At 40.7% G+C, this 14,391-nt stretch overlaps 1 protein-coding gene across 1 annotated transcript in view; it reads right to left on the reverse strand.

Moving 5' to 3' along the window:
- The window catches only part of SUZ12 (SUZ12 polycomb repressive complex 2 subunit), a 73,935-nt gene that overhangs the window by 30,530 nt on the left and 29,014 nt on the right, over nucleotides 1-14,391 (reverse strand). Inside the window, exons 6-8 of the mRNA XM_049771526.1 lie at nucleotides 13,480-13,565; nucleotides 9,407-9,638; nucleotides 3,915-4,008 (exon numbers count right to left, since the gene is read on the reverse strand). Of these exons, the coding sequence (XP_049627483.1) occupies nucleotides 3,915-4,008; nucleotides 9,407-9,638; nucleotides 13,480-13,565 (412 nt within the window). The remainder of the gene's footprint in view (nucleotides 1-3,914; nucleotides 4,009-9,406; nucleotides 9,639-13,479; nucleotides 13,566-14,391) is intronic.

Here is a 14,391-nt window from a genome sequence, read left to right on the forward strand (position 1 = left end):
TGCCGGGAGTGATTTTAGAGCGTATAACCAGGAGGAATCCCTGAGCACTTGCGAGTGTGACCCAAAAAACCAAATCCCCCTCAAAAAATAGGCAAAATTATTATTATTTGTCAACTGATAAATCTAGGTATAATTCTAAAGGTATTATCTGTATTATTTTATCTATTTTGTTAGAGGTTTGAAATTTTCCTATGTAAACTAAAATTAATCCTTTGCTGGAACTATTTTCATTAAAAAGCTGAATAATTTACCCTGTGCTGCCTGGGTACAGGTTACCTAAGCACATATTGCCTGAACCTTTCCTCTTAGGATGTGCACTTTCCTACTTTCATGGTAGGCTGTTAGTGCTCTTTCTGTCTTTGAAGAAGTCTGCAATCACTTTTGATCATATTACTAAATACTCTCTTCTTATCTTCTTCCTCCCCTTCCCTCAGTACCTCCAAATATAATCTATTTACTTTAAAATAAAAATCTGTACATTTCTTAAAAGGAGTATCTTATAAACTTATAAGGAATATCTTAATATACATAAGATAGAAGGACAAAATGTCTTATGTTGGCAGAACATTTTCTAACATAAACAAAACAGGCCACAGCCCAATTGCTTGTCCCACAGACATAATCACTCTCCAGAACATTTGTATTCATTTAAACCAGTGTTTCCCAAATTAAGTTATATCACCCCAAAAAGAAGTACTAAATGAGGTTGGGTAGGGTGTGGCTGTGTTTGTTTCTAGGAACATTTGTACTCATTTAAACCAGTGTTTCCCAAATTAAGTTATAGGACCCCAAGAAAGATACTAAAATGAGGATGGCGTGTGTGTAGTGTGTATGTGTATGTGTGTGTTATTTGTTTTGTTTCCAGGAACAGTTGTATTGATTTAAGCCAGTGTTTTCCAAAGTAAGTCACACCAACCCAAGAGAGGTACTAAAATAAGGGATGGGGAGTGTGTTTGTCTATGCGTTTCCAGTTCCTTTTTTCCTCTTACAAACAAGGTCACAGGACAAGGAAGTGTGGGAACTTCTGAAAAGGTCTGTGGTTTGAATCCCAGCATCCCATATGGTCCCCCGAGCATGCCAGGAGCAATTTCTGTGTGTGGAGCCAGAAGTAACCCCTGAGTGCTGCTGGGTGTGACCCAAAAACAAAAACAAACCAAAAAAAGATATGTTTTAGAACTCCTAGAACCATAAAGAAAGACTTCATCCTAGGCTCCAACCTTTGACCTGTGCAAATACCATATCTCTAGCTACAAAGGCAGGATTTTTTCATCCACGATGGAGCGGAAAGTTTCCAGACACCACCAAAGGACCAAGGGGAAAGTAAAAGAACATGTATGGAGCCTGTAGTTATTCCCATGACAGTATACTTCAAGAGCGGAGAAACCCTGTATCTCTTAGGCCAAGGAAATTCCCTTTCTAATTTCCCCAATATTTACTGTGCCTATGCAAGAAAAAAAAAAAAGAGAAGCACAAATTAACTTTTATTTTTAGTTTTGCTATTGTTGTTGTTTGTTGCTTGTTTTTTTTCCCCATGAGTTTTCTTTTTATGTGTGAGCTTTGTTTTGTTTTTTTATTTTAGGACTGTGGTTATTGTGTGGTTGGTATCTTTATTGCTGTGGTGCTTTTCGAGTTTTTAATTTTTTTAGTGTTGTGTTAGATTTCTCCCTTTTTCCCTTTCTTCTATTAAATTGATATTTTTAGTCTCTAGAAGGACTCCTCCCATTTTTTGCGTGATTTTTGTCCTTTTTTCTTTTCTTCAAACAGAACCACATAATTTGAACCATCTTATCTCGCCTCACAAATTGAGGGGGAAATAACAGAGGGTACCAAGATCAGACAATCGTATGAACATTAAGCAGAAATAAAAAAATGATAAGACATGATAGACACAGAGGGGACCACTTATACTAGCAACCCGGGTGGTAAAGGAAGGGGATGTGGGATGCATGCTGGGAACAGGGATGGAAGGAGGACAACATTGGTGGTTGGAGTGCCTCTGATTCAATACAACTATGTACCTAAAAAATTACTGTGAAAGACTTGTAATCCATTTTGGTCAAAAAAAAAAAAAAGATATGTTCTTAGTACTGCAAATGCCATACCCTCTGTATTATCTCTGGCCCTGTACTTTACAAAGCAGAGAAATGTACTAGTTGCTTTTGCAACTTTCTCTTATTTGTGAATTATATTCATTACCAATGAGCAGCCTGAAACTTATTATGCATCTCATCCTTATAGAAAAGCATTTTCCGGGCCTGCAAGGTGGCGCTAGAGGTAAGGTGTCTGGCCTTGCAAGCGCCAGCCAAGGAAAGATCACGACCGCAGTTCACGGTGTCCCATATGGTCCCCCCAAGCCAGAGGCAATTTCTGAGCACTCAGCCAGGAGTAACCCCTGAGCATCAAACGGGTGTGGCACGAAAGACCAAAAAAAAAAAAAAAAAAAAAAATGAACAAAACAAAAAAGCATTTTCTATTTATATTTTATTGGCACTGATGGTTCATTTCAAACTAAATTGTAAAAATGATTATAAATCAATGTGCTATATAATACCCTGTACAATGCATACACATGATAGTTAAATGTAATTTTCCTCCTTTTAATAAATAAAGATTGACACCAGGCCCATTTCAATCAAAGGCTTTTCTCCAAAAAAAAAACAATAACCATAGATCCTTTTTCTTCACAGCACTCAGGACTGTGACATTACTTGTACAATTTATTCCTTGGGGCGGTAGTGTTTCTTCCATTAAGTTAAGCTTTACTAAGGCTGGGACTTTATTGCCTTCTCACTACCTAGAAGTGTTTGAAAAGAAAAGGCACATAAAAAATACTTGCATCTGGGCTCGGGGAGATAGCACAGCGGCGTTTGCCTTGCAAGCAGCCAATTCCAGGACCAAAGGTGGTTGGTTCGAATCCCGGTGTCCCATATGGTCTCCCGTGCCTGCCAGGAGCTATTTCTGAGCAGACATCCAGGAGTCACCCCTGAGCACCGCAGGGTGTGGCCCAAAAACAAAAACAAAACAAAACAAAAAATAAAACTTGCATCCTAAAATTATTTTGATTTTGATTTTTTTTTTTTTTTTTGCTTTTGGGGTACATCTGGCAATGCTCAGGACTCGCTCCTAGTTCTGTGCCCAGGGACCAGTCCTGAAGGGGATCCAGAGACCGTTTGGGGTGACTGGTTGTCATGTGCAAGGTAAGTACCCTACTATTCACTGTACTATTTTTTCTGCTGGAAAGGTAAGGAATTTGGGCCCGCACTTGACAGTCTTTGGAGGTCACTACAGATACCCCTAATGGCCACGAAACAAACAAACAAAAAAAGCACTGGATGGGCCCGGAGAGATAGCACAGCGCATTTGCCTTGCAAGCAACCGATTCAGGACCAAAGGTGGTTGGTTCGAATCCTGGTGTCCCATATGGTCCCCCGTGCCTGCCAGGAGCCATTTCTGAGCAGTCAGGAGTAACCCCTGAGCACCGCCGGGAGTGGCCCCAAAAACCAAAAAACCAAAAAAAAAAAAAAAAAAAAAAAAAGCACTGGATGCATACACAGCAAGAGCTTTGTCCCTATACTGTATCCCTGACTCCTCAAACAATCTTCTTTTTTATTTATTTGTTTTTGGAACACACTCAGGCAGCTGTTTCTGGTTCTTTGGCTCAGGACTATATAACCACTGGTAGTGTGTGGTTTCAGGGATTCTAAACAGGGTTGGTCTCAAAAAGTGCCTTAACCCCTGCACTATTTCTCTAGCCCAATAACCTTAACTGAGCAACTAAAGTAATTCCTAATCTATTTATTGATATCTACATGACAAAAAATGTCAGAATTTATAATTTTTCCACTAATAATACCAATTCAAAAAATGTATACCTGGAGAACATTATAAAATATTTTCTTATCAATCACCATTACCTGTTTTTGTCAAACACCGTCATTTGTGCAACAAATGTCTTTTCACCATCTTCACGATTTCGTTTTCTTCTAGCTGGAAGCTCCTCATTGACATCTGAATTTGACAAACATTTAGAATCAAATATCTAAATAAGATACCATATTTATAATAATCCCTTATCATGCTAAATATATCCCAAATGGTATGCAAACAATACAAGCTTCAGTACACTATGCAAACTTGGCTTTGGTACCAGGACTGACAATGCTCAGTCCTGGTGGGACTCAGGGATATATGGGATGTCGGGGATGTTGGTTTGAGCAAATAGCATGCCTGCTATACTATTTCTCCAGTACTCAGACTTTTGTGCATGTATGCCATATGTATGCTTACTTTTAGAGTATTCTTTGATAGTTATCCTTCATTTTTGCAAATACTTATTTCTATTAAGAATGATTTTTTTTTTGGGGGGGGGCTATGCAGAAGAGAAGAAATCCTCATTTCAGAGTTTTTTTTTCCTTTGGTTTGGTTTTAATGTCACACCCAATGGCATTCAGGTGTTACTCCTGGCTCTGCATTCAGAAAGTACTCCCTAGCAGGCTAGGGGGATTATATGGAATGACAGGTATCAAACCAGGGTTGGCCAAGCACATGGCAAACTGCTCTGCTATTGCTCCAGCTCTCAGAGTTACTTTCAAAAACTTCAAAAAGGATACTTCCAATCTCAACAATTATTATATCCAAAGTACTTTCTCACTCAGCTTAACCTGTTCCTTTTCTTAATATCATTTCACTACAATTCTATTTTTCTGGAGTGGGGAAGGGAAACACACCTGATAATGTTCAGGGGTTTACTTCTATTGGCTCTGTGTTCAGGGATTACTCCTAGTGGTAGTGCTGGGAAACAAATCTAGATCCACTTAGAGCAAGGCAAGCATTGTTCTTTTCTGTACTCTCTTCACCCACAATCTTTTCTCCTGCCTCCAAGTTTTTTGAGCTACTTGCCAATGCTCAGAGGCTAATTCCAGCAAAGGAATGGTGCTGAGGATGAGAATGGCATATTTTCTAGCCCACTGAGCTCTCTTTATAGCCTATGAGTATTTAATCTATCTCCAATCTAAGTTTCAAGTCAGTGAATTTTTTTTATCTTAGGTATATATGTACTTTTTGGTTTTTGGGTCACACTCAGAAACACTCATTGTTTACTCCTGGCTTTGAATTCAGGAATCATTGACGGAGCTTAAAGGATCATATAGGGTGCTGGGGATCAAATCAGGGCTGGCCTTGTGAAAGTAAATGTTATTACCCACTATACTAAGACTCTGTCAATGCAAGCCCAATGTATTTAACTGCATGTCTTAGTCATTTTGTTTGTTTTTGGGGTCACACCGGTGGTGCTCACGAGTTACTCCTGACTCTACAATCAGAAATCGCACCTGGCAGGCTAAGTGGATCATATGGGACACGAAACTGGGTCGGCTGCATGCAAGGCAAACATCATACTGCTGTGCTATCTATCACTCCTGTCCCCGTTTTAGTCATCTTTGTATCCCCAGAACCTATGTTAATTGAATATCTACAATGTAAATTCAGGTCCAGAGTGACAGTACATTGAGTAGGGTACTTGCCTTCCATGTGGTCAACCCAGTTTTAATCCTAGGCACTACATATGGTGCTGAGCACAGAAAGGAATGATCCCTTAGTGGAGAATCAGGTATTAGACCTGAGCATTCAGGTATGATCCAAAATAAAAAGTAAATTAAATGAAATGTTTCTGACAGGGGCCAAAAGATAGCACAGTGGTAGGATGTTTGCCTTGTATGTGGATGACCCAGAACAGACTAGGGTTCGATTCCCTATGGTCCCCTATGGTCTCCTGAGTCTGCCAGGAGCGTGTTTTGTTTTTTTGGACCATACCGGTGATGCGCAGGGGTTACTTCTGGATATCTACTCAGAAATCGCTCCGGGCTCGGGGACCATGGGATTCTAGGGATCGAACCAAGTGCCCTCCAGAGTCAGCTGCATGCAAGGCAAACGCCCTACTATTGTGCTATCGCTCTGGCCCTATCTCTAATATATTTTGCTTCCTAGGTCCTTGTGTGAGGTATTCATTCTACTACTACTCTCCAAAAATATGGGGGGGGGGGTCACAATCAGCAGCACTCAGGGGTTACTCCTGGCTCTGCACTCAAGAAATTTCTCTTGGCAGGCTCTGAGGGACCATATAGGATGCTGGGATTCAAACCACCGTCCTTCTGCATGCAAGGCAAATGTTCTACCTCTATGGTATCTCTCTAGCCCCTGATTTTATTTTATTTTTTTAATTATATCTAGAAGTGCTCAGCGCTTGAGTGACTGGCCATATGAGTTACTAAATACTGAACCTGAGTCAGACGTGCATGGCAAATATCCTATCTGCTGTAATATCACTTTAGCCTGTTCTACTTTCGGAAAAAAAATTCATGCAGAGAGAACTGTCATATGAATGTTTAAATTTTACTTACTTTGTAATTGCTTTTATTTATATATTTATTTTTTGGGCCACACCCGGCAGTGCTCAGGGGTTACTCCTGGCTGTCTGCTCAGATATAGCTCCTGGCAGGCACGGGGGACCATATGGGACACCGGGATTCGAACCAACCACCTTTGGTCCTGGATCGGCTGCTTGCAAGGCAAACACCGCTGTGCTATCTCTCCGGGCCCAAATTTTACTTATTTTGGATGGTTGGTACACATAGCAGTACGTAGGGCTGTTCCCTGAATTTGTCTTTAGGGATCTGTCCTATCAGTGTTCAAGCTACTATACGGGGTGCTACAGGTTGAACCTGGTTTGGCTGTGTGCTAGGCTAGTGCCCTTATACACTATACTGGCCCAAAAATAATTTTTTTTTTTTTTTTTGGTTTTTGGGCCACACCCGGTGACGCTCAGGGGTTACTCCTGGCTATGCGCTCAGAAGTTGCTCCTGGCTTGGGGGACCATATGGGACGCCGGGGGATCGAACCACAGTTCGTCTGAGGCTAGCGCAGGCAAGGAAGGCACCTTACCTTTAGCGCCACCGCCCGGCCCCCCAAAAATAATTTTTTAAAATATAGGCTACACCCAGAGATATTTATAGGCACAGGGCCATTTCCAGTGATGCTCAAAACTCTGATATAAGGGGGCCGGGCGGTGGCGCTGGAGGTAAGGTGCCTGCCTTGCCTGCGCTAGCCTAGGACGGACCGCGGTTCGATCCCCCGGCGTCCCATATGGTCCCCCAAGAAGCCAGGAGCAACTTCTGAGCGCATAGCCAGGAGTAACCCCTGAGCGTCACAGGGTGTGGCCCAAAAACCAAAAAAAAAAAAAAAAAAAAAAAAAAAACTCTGATATAAGGCTAATAGTTTGGGTTATACCCAACAGGACTACAGGGCCACTCTATATTGGAGATCAAATTAGACTTTATATATAACTAAGAATGTGTTCTCCCACTTGACCTGACTTAGACAAGAGAAATATTTGTAGGAACACCAATCTACCACAATTAACACTATAGTATGTTTGTTGATTATATTTCTGTCTTTCAACCCTCCCAAGAGTTCAGATATTTATTCCAGCCTGATATACAGAACATTCAGTATAAATGCTTATACAAAAACCTGGTATATGAAACTAGTATCTCCTGGGGCCAAAAGAATACTATAATGGGGAGAGCGTGGGCCCGGAGAGGTAGCACAGCTGCGTTTGCCTTGCAAGCAGCCGATCCAGGACCAAAGGTGGTTGGTTTGAATTCCGGTGTTCCATATGGTCCCCAGTGCCTGCCAGGAGCTATTTCTGAGCAGACAGCCAGGAGAACCCCTGAGCACCGCCGGGTGTGGCCCAAAAACCAAAAAAAAAAAAAAAATGGGGAGAGCGTTTGCTTTGCACATGAGCCAAGTTCTATCCTTGACATCCCCATATACTACAAGACCACCAAGAGTGATCCCTGAGTATAGGACGGTGGTTCGGATCCTGGCATCCCATATGGTCCCCCGAGCCAGCCAGAAGCTATTTCTGAGCATAGAGCCAGTAGTAACCCGACTGCTGACCAATGTGCCCCAAAAAACGAAAACCAAAAACAAACAAACAAAAAAGCATTATTATAATAATTTCCAGAGACAATGGAGTTAGGACTAGAAGGACCGGCTCATGATATGAAGCTCATCACATGTGAGCGCAGTTAGACAAATAACTACATTAATAACTATCATGATAATATTAAGTCAGAGAAGTAGAATAACTGTCTCGAATACAGGCAGGGGTGGGGGAGTAGGGAGATGGGGGATATTGGTGATGAGAATATTGCAGTGTTGCACTTGTGATGGTGAGGGTGTACTTTTTATGACTGAAACCCAACTAAAAACATGCTTGCAATCATAATACTTAAAGATATTTCTCGGGGTCCAGAGATAGCATTGGAGGTAGGGCATTTGCCTTGCATACAGAAGGATGGTGGTTTGAATCTTGGCATCCCATATGGTCCCCGAGCCTGCCAGGAGTGATTTCTGAGCACAGAGCCAGGAGTAACCCCTGAATGCTGCCAGGTGTGGGCCAAAAACCAAAAATAAAGTCATTTAAAAAAAAAAGAAAAGAAAATGCAATTTTCACCAAGGGTAACTTTATGTTTTTTATTTTGGTTTTGGGCCACACCTGGTGGGGCTCAGGAGTTACTCCTGGCTTGGCAATCAGAAATCATTCCTAGCAAGCTTCGGTATATGGGATGTTATGAATTGAACCCAGTTCTGTCCCAGGTCACCACGTGAAAGGTGTTGTGTTAACGCTTCGACCCGCCAAGGAAAATTTTAGAGATAAAGTACCAGTATAGTAAAAAAAAAAAATCTACAGTCTAAGAGCCAAGACAATGTAGCTTAAACTTATCTCAGACATTCAAGATGTACAAGTAAAGACTATGCTACTAGCATACAAAATTTTTTTTGGGGGGGCCACATCTGACAGCGCTCAGAGGTTACTCCTAGCTCTAAGCTCAGAAATTGCCCCTGTTAGGCTTGGGGGACTATAAGGGATGGTGGGAATCAAACCTGAGTCCATCCCAGGTCAGGCACGTCCAAGGCAAACACCCTACTGTTGTGCTATCGCTCAGGCCCCATCATACATATAACTTTTTATTCCTGTGATGTTGGAGCTCAAACCCAGAGGTTAACATACAAGGTATGTTTTACTGCTGGGCCACATTCCCACACACACTATTTCTAGTTCTTGAGTTACTCATTCTCATTGACCACCTTAATTTCATGTGACAAAATTTAGTAAAATTATTAAAATAAAAATTACCAATATTGGGGCTGGGAAGGTGGTGCTAGAGGTAAGATGTCTGCCTTACAAGTGCTAGCCAAGGAACGGACCTCGGTTCAATCCCCCGGCGTCCCATATGGTCCCCCCAAGCCAGGGGCGATTTCTGAGCACATAGCCAGGAGTAACCCCTGAGTGTCAAACGGGTGTGGCCCAAAAACAAAAACAAAACAAACAAAAAAAAATTACCAATATTTTCGTTGGTTTCTCCATTAATCATTCCATTAAACTCTCTTCTTCCTGGGCGAGTCACTCTAAATAGTAATGAGTACGACTTCACCATATGGCTGTTACTAGGTTCAAATTCATTACTGGAAACTGCAAGTGATGGGAAATTTCCGGGTTTTGTTTGATTGAGGTCAGGATTCAAAGGCACCTGCTTTTTACCTGTAGGAACTTGTCGTATTGGACAACTTACATCCTGTAAAGACAAAAGATGATTAACTCCTATTTACTAATGCATATCTAACATATAAACCTAATTTTAAATTAGAAATATGAAACTAAAACCACGTTTAAGATCTTTTTTTTTTATTTTTATTATTTTAATTATGACAAAACGTTTAAGACCTTAAAACTCATGTGAATTCATCCATTCCAATACGTTTTCTATTTTAACAGAATTATAGCATCATACTTATAGCTATCATAGATCTGTAGCTATCATATATAGCTAATAATGCTAATATGGCCTTATAGCTATTAGAAATAAAGTTATTAGCCCAGTGTAAACTTAAGAAAACAAGACATCTATGCATTTAAATATACTGGTTAATAGAAACATTACTATTCATTCTATGAGTAGTGGTCTAAATTTATATAATTAAAATTAAGCTCAGAGAGGGGCTGGAGCATAATAGCACAGTGGTAGGGTGTTTGCCTTGCACAGGGCCAACCCGGAACAGACCAGGGTAAGATTCCCGGCATGCCAGAAGTAATTTATGAGTAGAGTCAGGAGTAAACTGAATGTTTTTGGTTGTGGCCTAAAAACAAAAAAAAATCATGTTCAGAGAATGTAATAAAAAACTAAGGGGCCGGAGAGATAGCATGGAGGTAAGGCGTTTGCCTTTCATGCAGAAGGTCATCGGTTCGAATCCCGGCGTCCCATATGGTCCCCCGTGCCTGCCAGGAGCAATTTCTGAGCATGGAGCCAGGAATAACCCCTGAGCACTGCCGGGTGTGACCCAAAAATCACAAAAAAAAAAAAACCTAAAAGATGCAAATATTTTAATAAAATAATACATAATTTTATGGTTACATATTCTAAAATAAATAGAATCTTAATAATCTACTAAAAATCTTATTTTATAGAAATCATAGTTTTCTCTGCCAAGTAGCCTTACATTCAGAAATGACTATTATTAACAACTGGAGAAATATATATAGTCTATGTATGTATCTCTCCTTCAAGGCAAAGATTTGTGCCTATTCTATTCATTAAAATATAAAAAGGGTAAATATACATTCACATATTTAACCTCAATAATTCAAGTTAAAGAATTGTTTTGATTTGGATTGGTTTTTGGGCCATATTCAGCAGTGCTCAGAGGACCATGAAATGTCAGGAATCAAAAGTGAGTTGGCTTCCTGTGAGGCAAATACTCTACCCCTGGGGTTTCAAACTCAATTTACCTGGGGGCCGCAGGAGGCAAAGTCAGGGTGAGGCAGGGCCGCATAAGGGAATTCGCTTACCGAATATTCACAATAAAAAAAATCGCAGTAAACATTTGCATACCCGGAATGGAACTGCTCAGGGTATGCAAATGTTTAATGCGCTTTTTTTTATTACTAATGCGATTTTTATTGCGATTATTCAGTAAGCGAATAATCGTGAATACTTCGATATTTGAAGGCCGGCCGCGGACCACAAAATGTTGTACGGAGGGCTGCAAATGGCCCGAGTCGCGAGTTTGAGACCCCTGCTCTACCCACTATACTGTTGTGTTAGGCCCAGAATTTTAATTTTTTGTTTTTTGGGTCACACCCGGCAGTGCTCAGGGGTGACTCCTGGCTGTCTGCTCAGAAATAGCTCCTGGCGGGGCCGGAGAGAGAGCATGGAGGGAAGGCATTTGCCTTTCATGCAGGAGGTCATCAGTTCGAATCCCGGCATCCCATATGGTCCCCCGTGCCTGCCAGGAGCAATTTCTGAGCCTGGAGCCAGGAATAACCCCTGAGCACTGCCGGGTGTGACCCAAAAATCCACAAAAAAAAAAAAAGCTCCTGGCAGGCACGTGGGACCATATGGGAGACCGGGATTCGAACCAACCACCTTTGGTCCTGGATCAGCTGCTTGCAAGGCAAACGCCGCTGTGCTATCTCTCCCTCCGGGCCCAGAATTTTAAATTTTTCTCCCATAACATATAGTGTGGTTAAGTTGGGAAAACAATTTTTCCCAGAGACTTTGTCAGATACTGCTATCTATTACCTTATTCCACCCACTCCTTCTACGCAGTAGTCAGTTTTCAAGTCTTGTATCACTACTGTGACTTGGAAATAACCTCAGAATTAAGAACCTCTATATTGGGGCCGGGCGGTGGCGCTGGAGGTAAGGTGCCTGCCTTGCCTGCGCTAGCCTAGGACGGACCGCGGTTGGATCACCCGGCGTCCCATATGGTCCCCCAAGCCAGGAGCGACTTCCGAACGCATAGCCAGGAGTAACCCCCAAGCGTCACCGGGTGTGGCCCAAAAACCAAAAAAAAAAAAAAAAAAAAAAGAACCTCTATATAAAATGGCTCAGCTGCACAACTTATCTCAAGACAAAATGATGGCTACTGAATCTTCCAGGTAGACTGATCCAAGCTAACAACTCCAGGAGCTGTGTGGAATGGGGGCAGGCAGATTCCTCTTTCCACCTGAAGGCACAGCAGTACAAAATCTCTAACAGAAATTATCCAGCTCTATAATTAAACCTTAACTAAGCACCAGCTACCAAATTTCTCCATATCTATATAGCTTCTGGAATCATTATTACGAACTGACTGACACTTATTGATCTAAATTTTGATCATTTCATTTACCTTTCTTTATGTTGTACCAATCGAAAATAAACTTGTTTGTACCTGCTATAGGGTATAATAAAAAATTAAAATAGGGCAGGAGAGCTCTATACAGAGCTACTAAAATATGCTTATTATTATACAATTCTTTTGGGAAAAGCTATCTCCTCTTAGTTCTTATTTAAAATTAAAATGGATATAAATAATAAGCTAAGACATAAAGTGGTAGAAAAGCAACAAAATTTATCCTAAGATGCTGAAAGATAGCTTATTCTCTAATAACCAGACTCCTAAAGGATGAAGTTTTTTTGTATATATCAAGCCTGACATAGATAAACAAAAACGTCGGAAGTCTGAACATTATTCTGAATTATCAGTTTTTAAACATTTTGTTTTTGGGCCATACCCGTAGACGCTCAGGGGTTACTCGTGGCTATGCACTCAGAAATCACTCCTGGCTTGGGGGGGGGACCATATGGGACTCCGGGGGATTGAACTGCTGTCCGTCCTTGCAAGGCAGGTGCCTAGCGCCACCACTCTGGGCCCTGGATTATCAGTTTAATAATTCAATCATAAATTTAAAGGTATTAAAGTTACAATATATAACATATAATGAATATCCAATTAAAATAATTACTCCAGAGGAATTCCAGAAATAGTTCAGACAAAAACTGCCTGTCTTGCAAGCCTGATGACAAGAGTTCAATTCTTACTATTCTTCATACACATAGTATGTACTCTAGGCATTTCTATTAAAGACCCAGAGTCATAATAATGTGAGATATTTAATGGTCTGCAGACACAAGTGCGTTAATTACTGTGATTTAAATGTGCATTGCATCTGTTAGCACCAAAAATAAAAATGTTCAAACACCGGGCCGGAGAGATAGCACAGCGGCGTTTACCTTGCAAGCAGCCGATCCAGGACCAAAGGTGGTTGGTTCGAATCCCGGTGTCCCATATGGTCCCCTGTGCCTGCCAGGAGCTATTTCTGAGCAGACAGCCAGGAGTAACCCCTGAGCCAACGGGTGTGGCCCGAAAAACCAAAAAAAAAAAAGTTCAAACACTATAACTAATGAGTGTGACTCCCCATAAAGCAGATGTGTAAGTATCAGAATTAAAATAGCACTGCATGCCACAGCTGAGTGTGAAAGTGTGTCTGCAACCCCAATTATCACAATCAAGGGAAAAGAAGTGTAAAACTAAAACCCATATTTTCACAACAAAATTTTTCCACTTAATCAAATAACATCTTTTATATGTTACCTTTCTTTTTTTGTGGCAAACTTTCACAAGCAGGACTTCCAGGGTAACAGAATTTTGTTCATTTTCTGAGTTTTGAGATGGCTTATCTAAACAGAAGAACCAACAGTTTAAAACTATATTTTGAAATATATACAGTATTCATTCTCCTTAAAAATTTGAAAACTTAGAGAAAAAGGCTCCTTATAATAAAACCTTCTCAGAATTTTACTCAATCTTTCTGTATCCAATCAGCTAAAATTTGCAACAAACTTTTTAAAAGCATGTCAGGGTTGAGAATATAGTTCAAAGCGTTGAGCATATACTTTGCACACAAGATGCCTAGATTCAACTCCCAACACTAATGAAAGAAAACCAAAAGCACCGAGATGAGAGTAACACTGAGCACCACTAGTGGGATGCCAACACAAAAAAAGACAGAGTGTAAAGCCATTTAAATAAACTTGTTACTGAACAACTAGGATTATCATCCCTACATATTACTGAGCTTTTAATTTCAAAACGGATGTATTTGATTAGTATTCTTTAGTACTGTGAAAAATTTACAGCATTTTTGTGTTCTTGGACCACACTGAAAGGTTTTGTTTATAAGATCACAGAGCAGTCCTAATTACTCCTGGCTCTACACTTAGGGATCACTCCTGGTAGGACCTGAGAACCATATGAGGTGCTAGGGATTGAAACAGGTCTAGTAACAGAGAAGCCCTATCTGCAATTCAATGGCTCTAACCCCACAATGATATTTCTGGTATCAAGGCTTAACATTTATGATAATTAAGATAATATAGTAAACTTCAAGTCAAATTTTTTGTTTATAGAGTTTTGAGACCACACTGGGCAGTGTTTAGGAATACTTCTGGCTCTATACTTGAGTATTGCTCACAGTGTTCTTTTGGATTCTTGTAGTGTTAAGGA

The sequence above is a fragment of the Suncus etruscus genome, chromosome 1 (assembly GCF_024139225.1).
Source record: "Suncus etruscus isolate mSunEtr1 chromosome 1, mSunEtr1.pri.cur, whole genome shotgun sequence".
NCBI classification, from domain to species: Eukaryota; Metazoa; Chordata; class Mammalia; order Eulipotyphla; family Soricidae; genus Suncus; species Suncus etruscus.